The following is an 8,125-nucleotide window of genomic DNA, read 5'->3' on the forward strand; positions in this document are numbered from 1 at the left end:
AATACTGAGTCTCAATAGTCCCGTATTATAAATGTCTATAGAATACTGAGTCTCAACATTCCCGTATTATAAATGTCTATAGAATATTGAGTCTCAACATTCCCATATTATAAATGTTTATAGAATACTGAGTCTCAACAGTCCCATATTATAAATGTTTATAGAATACTGAGTCTCAACGGTCCCATATTATAAATGTCTATAGAATACTGAGTCTCAACAGTCCCATATTATAAATGTCTATAGAATACTGAGTCTAAATAGTCCCGTATTATAAATGTCTATAGAATACTGAGTCTCAACAGTCCCTTATTATAAATGTTTATAGAATACTGAGTCTCAACAGTACCATGTAATAAATGTTTATAGAATACTGAGTCTCAACAGTGCCGTATTATAAATGTTTATAGAATACTGAGTCTAAATAGTCCCGTATTATAAATGCTTATAGAATACTGAGTCTCAACAGTCCCGTATTATAAATGTTTATAGAATACTGAGTCTCAACAGTCCCGTATTATAAATGCTTATAGAATACTGAGTCTCAACAGTCCCGTATTATAAATGTTTATAGAATACTGAGTCTCAACAGTCCCGTATTATAATCGTTTATAGAATACTGAGTCTCAACATTCACGTATTATAAATGTTTATAGGTTGTACAAAATTTCTTTTCAGTATCAACCTTATAATTTCTAGTTATTGTTATTTACTGTTGGATCTTTTATTTTGTTAAAGAATGTATTTTTTGTAAATGAAAAAGTAACATAAGTTTTTGATTATTAAATTTTTGAAAGTTCTACCAGCTTTAATAAACAATTTTTCCTTTTTAATATTTATTGAAACTTGTATTCCAAAACTAGAATAGATAAATTAGTAGTTACTGAGAGGTAATTTTATTCTGTTAGCACACAGTGTTTGATATTACTGGTACTTTGTGATTAGCATACAAATATCTTAATCTTGTTTCTGTGCATTCATATTGCTCTGCTTTTTAAACATAGTTATGGGAGAATTAAGATTTATTCATTTTTACTAATAAATTTTTTATCATTCTTTGGTCTTAAAGAACTTTTAATGTGTCAACTATTTGTGGAAAGCAACTGTTATAGTATAATATAATTTTATGAGAAGATAAGGCTTTGATATACTTTTGAATCTTGGACACAGTTTAAAAGGTAAAAGCTTTAAAGTTTGAATACAAGTGAGTTTGTGTGTGTGTGTAGAAAATTTCATATTATTTTTTGCTTTCTGTTTTTTTAAGCAGACTTAAGAAACATAAAAACTTTGAAATTTTAGATATAAAGGTTTACTGCAGCCTGAAACAGACATTATATCTAAAAGTTTGTAGTGTGAGAGAGCTAAATTTCATACTGATATACGATCAGAACCTCACTATATTTGACTACAAATATACGTGTTCTTGATGACGTTTTTCTATACACACCTTATATGTGGAAAGCATATTGTAGTGACATATGGAAAAACTATCACTTGACTGCCCATATTGCTATCATTTTGTAATCTTAACGTTTTTATAAGTTCTGTAATGTTATTTTATCTTGGTATATTTTCATGAGAATATTTTACAGTCGCGATCATGTTGTAGCGATTTTTCAAAAAGTAGGAATAATATGTTGTTTAATAAACAGGTCTAAAGAATTTAGTGACTTCTTGGCAACATGCTTAGTGAAAGATCCTCAACAGAGACCAAATGCTGAGGACCTACTTAAGGTAAGTAAACATTTTACTGTTTTTGTGGAACAACATTTGATATATACTATGCCAAGCATATATTATATGTGTGAGAAATTGTCATTAGCTCTTATTCCTTTGCTCTTGTATCTTTGACTTCAGTGTTGGATGCATAAAAAATATCTGTATTTATGCTGTGCTTTAATTTTCAACCAAAGTGTAGTGTCCAAGAAGGTACTTCAAAGACAAACATTACTGACCATTGGAGTAACTAGTGGATAGTTGTTTTAAGTTTATGGTAGCCAGATGAGTCTACTTTAACCATGTATTTCGAAAACAAGAGCAAATAAAGCTTGTGATGGTTGTTTTAAGTTTATGGTAGCCAGGTGAGTCTACTTTAAGCATGTAATCTGAAAACAAGAGAAAATAAAGCTTGTGATGGTTGTTTTAAGTTTATGGTCTAAAAATTAGGTGAAAGTTTACGTTTGTGGAAAAACATTTCTCGAGTAGTTAGAATTTTTCACAATTAGTTGGTATTTTAATTTAGGAAAATTTTAATGCATAATTTCTTCACTGCTGTTGTAATTATTATCCTATTTTTTTGCTAAAGCATGCTTTGTTTTTTGAGTTAACAATGTACAACATTTTTGCGAAGTGGTGGTCTACCAGATCAAGTTAAATCTAACAATGTTTAACTGAAATAAATGTCCAACCCTCAGTTTGAGATGCTGCCAGAGAACATTGAGTAGACATGTGTGTATAAAGATTATTTGATTTATTTTTATAACTGGTTTTCTTCTCAGCACTCGTTTCTAGCAACTGCACTCGACAAAAAACCTGTGATAGAACTCATCAGTGAATACAAGGCTGAAGTTTTTGAAGAAGTTACAGAAGAGTCTGATGACTTAAATGATGTGAGTCTGTTAAATGAAATATATCTAAAAGTACCATATATGTATTTCTTGTTTTTTTTACATGTATAGGGGTTTTAACTAATTTTTAGTGCATTAACAAGTCTTATCATACTTGAACAGGATCTTATTTGTTTCTTAGATTAACATTTGGGTTAATAATAAGTAGTAAAGTGAAGCTAAACGTTTACTCAGGAATATAAATTTTTGTTTTAAAACTGCTTTTAAATTGTACTGTACTTATTGTTCATTCAGAGATTTTTATTAATAACATGCAAAAAATAGACAAATTCACTTCTAAAAATTTTCCTGTGGCTTTCTAACTATGCAACAAGAGCCGTTACAAGTTCATCCAAGCTAGTCGTTAACTTTCCCACAGGAACGATGCTGCTACTCAGAATGAAATTCACGGTTATCTGTTCAGAACACAATGTTATACAATATGCCATTTGATAGATGAAAACCTTGACCTACTATTGTTTATAAGTAATATGTAATGAAACATAAGACAGAACTATCAACAAATTGTGAAAGAGAGGATGTGGCAAGAGGGGTCTGATTTTCTCTTTGATAGCTCTGTAACCAAACAAAAATGTTAACAGGATGCTTCTCTATGGTGTGTAATACAATGGCTGAAGTATCTACAGAAGCTATGTGATGTCTCATATTATTATAAGCCTCAGTGTTTTTTAAAATAAAATGTTTACATGAACATAAACATTTAAAGTGCTTATTGAATCCTTGAGGTTCACTTGAAATTATAACAGTAGTAAATCATGACCTTCATTAGTTGATCTGTACAATTGTAGAATCACGACCTTCATTGGTCGATCTCCACAGTCGTAGAATCACGACCTTCATTGGTCGATCTCCACAGTCGTAGAATCACGACCTTCATTGGTCGATCTCCACAGTCGTAGAATCACGACCTTCGTTGGTTGATCTCCACAATCAGAGAAGTGAGACATTATACTTTTTTTTGGCTATTGTTCTAACTCCTCAAAGATTCCAGGAATTCATCAGTGTCATTTGTAACACTTTGTAGATGTGTACCAAGCAGCATATAATTCTAATGTATCTTGAGGTGAACCAGGGACTGATACACAGACTAAAGCCCCTCAGTGGCACAGCGGTATGTCTGCGGACTTACGAAGCTAGAATCCGGGTTTCGATAGCCCATTGTATAGCTTTGTGCTTAATTACAAACAAACACAGACTAAATCTCACACGAGCTTATACTTTACAAGACTTCATTTGATTTGTATATAATATTATCTAACTATGCTTGTTAAGAATGATACTAAAAGTAAAATATTTCTTGATATTTAAGATTTGAATGAACTATTCAATAAAAATTTTCATCAGTTCATTGGGAAATTAAATGTTATGTTAAATTGTTACCAGTACCGTGATCAGTTTTCTAGGAGGTATGAAAACAATGATATAAGTAAACTAATCATACCTAATGCAAATAATAAATGTATAATGAAATATTAAGAAAATTAAACTTACCATGCCTAGTGCATATTGTCCATAAAACTTCACATCACATGTTTCCACAAATGCTACTTACCAACAATGTGTCTAAACTAAAAACTGAATGGTTGATGACATTTGAAAAAAAAGATGATAATGCTTAAATACATAGTAAGTGGAAGTGTTAAAAAATTGTACTTTTAAGTCAGCTTTGTCCAAAAACAAACCCTCGGTGGCACAGTTTGAAGGCTTATAATGCTAAAAAAACAGGTTTTGATGTTCGTGTTGGGCACGCACAGATAGCTTATTCTGTAATTTCGTACTTAATTAGAAAGAAACGGACAAATCCAGAAACAAATTTCCCACCTAACTGACAAAATTTTTAGTTACATGTAACCAGAAAAAAAACATTTCTTTAAAATTCTTATAAACAAGTCTCACCTTTTACACCAAATTTCTGGGAACATGGATCTCTATTTCAATATTATTGGTCTAAAAGTTAAATTTGGTAATATTTTCAGTTAGTGTCAAGAAACCTAAACTTTGTTAAAACTTTTATGTAAAAAACTATAATCTCTTTAATGACAAGAATTTTTATGTATTTCTCATTAAGCTAGCTTTAAGTGAGGTGTGAAAATGTTCATATAATTCTGTTTTCGTACTTGGTTCAACACAGTTTAAAAACATTAATCTATAATCCTCCAAATACCTACTTTCTTAGGTACGTGTAGGTCGTAATTTAGTCATAGTAAGCTCTAAAGTGAGAAAAGTGGTAATTCTTAGGTAATGCCAACCATATTGAATTTCAAAATGATTGATCAAGAGAAGGTAAATTATATTGATGGATTTATATTAATTTGATGCTTAGTTAATTATTGATATAGAATTTTAATCAAATCTTTTTAACAAGGAAATAATTTTGTTTAAAATTGTTTTAGTATATGATATTTCATGTTCTTAATAATTAAATTTTCTAAACAAATCATTATTTTTAGCTATAAATTTTACATGTTGAAGAGAAATATAATACCATTGAATTTAGAATGAAATAATGTTGATTAAATAATGAAAACATATACCATGAAGTTAGTATGCTGTGTGTGAATAAAGGTGTAACATTTCATTGGATGAGGTAAGCAGATCTGGAACTTTTATATATGAAATAAACAATGTAAAACTTCATCTTGCTTTCATCTTACTCAAAATATTTGTTACTTTTTAAATTGTTTGATATTTTCTAAGGTATTTCACTCCAATAACTCATTTTTAATTAACCATTTAATCTTCCTGGAACTTCCTATCTTAAACTAACCAGCTTCAGACTAAACATGGTTAACAGTGACTATCTTTCTTCAGCTGTTTCTAACACTTAGTAGCACTAATTTCACTTCACCTCTGTTGAATCTGTTTCATGCTGAACTTGTCAGCTCAGGCTGAAGAAGGTGGCATGTAAGAAACTCCTACAAGGTTCCCCTGTTAAGTCTGGGTGTAGTGGCAGAGTAAGCCATCAGGGCAGAAAGTACCTGCAGGTGTGTATGGTACTAGATGTGGGAAATGAATTTTTTTTTCTGTTTAAAGTGGTTTAAGTGTTGTAGCATGAGAAGTTGCTTTTCTTTATGTGAAGGCTGTATTAAGCACTTGTTTTCCAGACTAACAAAATTATATCTTTCTTTTAAAATTTTGGACAAGGTATTGAGAAATAATTTTATAAGTACAATATTTACATGGTTTGGTAACAGTGTTAAGAAAATAAGTTGTAGGAATTCTTTAATTGACATATATATATTTCTGTATGTTGAAACTGTAAAAGGTGTTTGTTATAAACACTTGTTATTCATTTTAGCACTTGGTGTTCATATTACAAGATCACACGGTTGACAAGTTCAATTTAAACTAAATTTGAGGCCTTTATTTGAATACATTCTTAAAAGCAGAACCACTGAGAATTCCCAGCTAGATGTCCATGCTTTCCGACAACATTGGGAAACATTAAATAATTTAATTTTTAATCAAATAAATACTGAAAACCAGACAATCTATAATCTAAGCACCTTTCATCTACTTTTTTAATGATATTATTAACATGAGTTTTATTTACTAGGTCTTCCAAGACAATTTTTCCCCTCTGTTATGATGTGCTCAAGATAATAGATTCAACCATGCAATAGTTTTAATGATGTATATATAAATTACAAACAAACTCTTATGAAAGTACAGAAGTGTAGATTTCTGATCTTGTGATGTGAAAACTGAATTTGCATTTATGAATATCAAAAATAGATGATAATAGTAAAAACAAAAGGTGCTACTATGTGATGTAGATTATTGGTCTAACGGTTTGAGATGGATACAAGCAGTCTGCATGTCGTAGGAAACAAATGGTGAAGTATAAATATATTCAGATATAGACTCCTTTTTAACAATTTTTTGACTTTTCTGCATGCACTTTCTTCACCTATTTAAAACTTGGTTGCATGTACAACTGATTTGTGTATGAATTGTTTTTAGTTTTTGGTGTGAGCATGAGCATTTGTCTAAAAGTTCTTGTATATCTTGGAAGTAACTGCATACATTAAGTTATAAATATTTGGTATTTTTAAAATTCTTTAGGTATCTTCAAGGGCTAGTCTGTTTAGAGAATCTCAGATTAGTGTAGACAGTGAAGCCAGTGAATTAATCCCTACAGTTGTAGAGGCAGAGGAAGAATCAAGAGAGACAACAATTTTACAGACAAGTGAGTCATATTCAGGTTTAAAAATTCTGAATAAATATGCATAACTGTTTTTCCCAAAATGTAAAATAATGTGTACACCAACATTTAAATGGGAATGATTACTGTAATGTGATTGTGAATTGAAAAACCCTCTTAACTGCTATCTAGTTATTTAGATATACAAGTATATTTTTCTGATTAGCCTAAACACTGTAATAGTTTATCTAGTTTTTTGATCATTAGAGAAACGTTAAGTTTACATCAAAGACAAAGAATTGTGAGCCTTTTCAAAACAGTTTTAACTTCATGTTACAGACCAAGGTTTTTAAAATATTAGAAGATTTATACAAAAGTAAACAAAGGGTGCAATGCCCTAACCCTGTGAAATGCTCTTGTACCATTTTCATTTGTAACTTTATTTCTCTTTCCATTAACCCTCTGTATATATATCCTTTACTTACTACACAAAGAATCGTCTTGCATACAACATGATTTAAATTGACAGTGTTACTTATTAACCTTTTGTCTTGGTTCAGCTTAAGCCTTTCAATACTGGTGTTATGTAAAGTCTCTTTGAAAGTGATATTGAATATCTACTTAAAAGGTAACTGAATGATAGAGTTCTAAGCTATTTCAATAATACTAAGCTAGAAAATAGTAAAGAAATGGTATTAAAACATTATATATATTGGTGTTTAGTCAGCTTTATAAATAATAAATTAGGACAGGCTTAAAAGTAGTTTTGTTTGCTCTAACCCTAAACTGATTTAAAATGTGGATAGATAGGTAGGTATATATATATATATATATATATTTTTTTTTTCAAAATTTTGGAAATAACACTAGTTCTGTGATCGCCTAAAACAAAACACATCAAACACGAATACAATTGCTATCAACATTTATTCTATCTAGAGAATTACACAAATTTCAAATGCTTTTGCAATATACATGCTTGCTGGTTGATATCTACCTTGATTGACAAAGTTGAATTGACTATTGTCAACAATTTTATGGTTTGTTCTTCTGTTTCATCTTGTTCACCAAGTAAATATACAAATACATCTCTTCACCCAGATAAGTTTCCAATAAGAATTAATTTGTTTTAGACCTGTTTGGCTATAACTCTCACTAACTTTGTCTGTCTTGAACTACAATTTGGATGCGTAAATATAAGTAGCAACTGAGGCGTAGAACTTTCAACACACTACAAGATATTATGATGTATTAATATACACCTGGAAAAAAGTTAAGCACCCCCGTGTTTTTTTCAAGTGATTCAGATTCGACGTTCTTGTGACTGATTATAAATTACCATTCAATCTAAACG

At 30.2% G+C, this 8,125-nt stretch overlaps 1 protein-coding gene across 1 annotated transcript in view; it reads left to right on the forward strand.

Moving 5' to 3' along the window:
• Nucleotides 1-1,652: 1,652 nt before the first annotated feature.
• The window catches only part of LOC106471297 (serine/threonine-protein kinase 10-like), a gene marked incomplete at its 5' end in the record, with an annotated part of 52,257 nt that continues 45,784 nt past the window's right edge, over nucleotides 1,653-8,125 (forward strand). The window contains 4 exons of the mRNA XM_022399910.1: nucleotides 1,653-1,734; nucleotides 2,499-2,609; nucleotides 5,510-5,611; nucleotides 6,693-6,816. Coding sequence (XP_022255618.1) covers nucleotides 1,653-1,734; nucleotides 2,499-2,609; nucleotides 5,510-5,611; nucleotides 6,693-6,816 — 419 coding nt within the window. The remainder of the gene's footprint in view (nucleotides 1,735-2,498; nucleotides 2,610-5,509; nucleotides 5,612-6,692; nucleotides 6,817-8,125) is intronic.

The sequence above is a fragment of the Limulus polyphemus genome, unplaced genomic scaffold (genome assembly GCF_000517525.1).
Source record: "Limulus polyphemus unplaced genomic scaffold, Limulus_polyphemus-2.1.2 Scaffold4524, whole genome shotgun sequence".
Classification (NCBI taxonomy): Eukaryota; Metazoa; Arthropoda; class Merostomata; order Xiphosura; family Limulidae; genus Limulus; species Limulus polyphemus.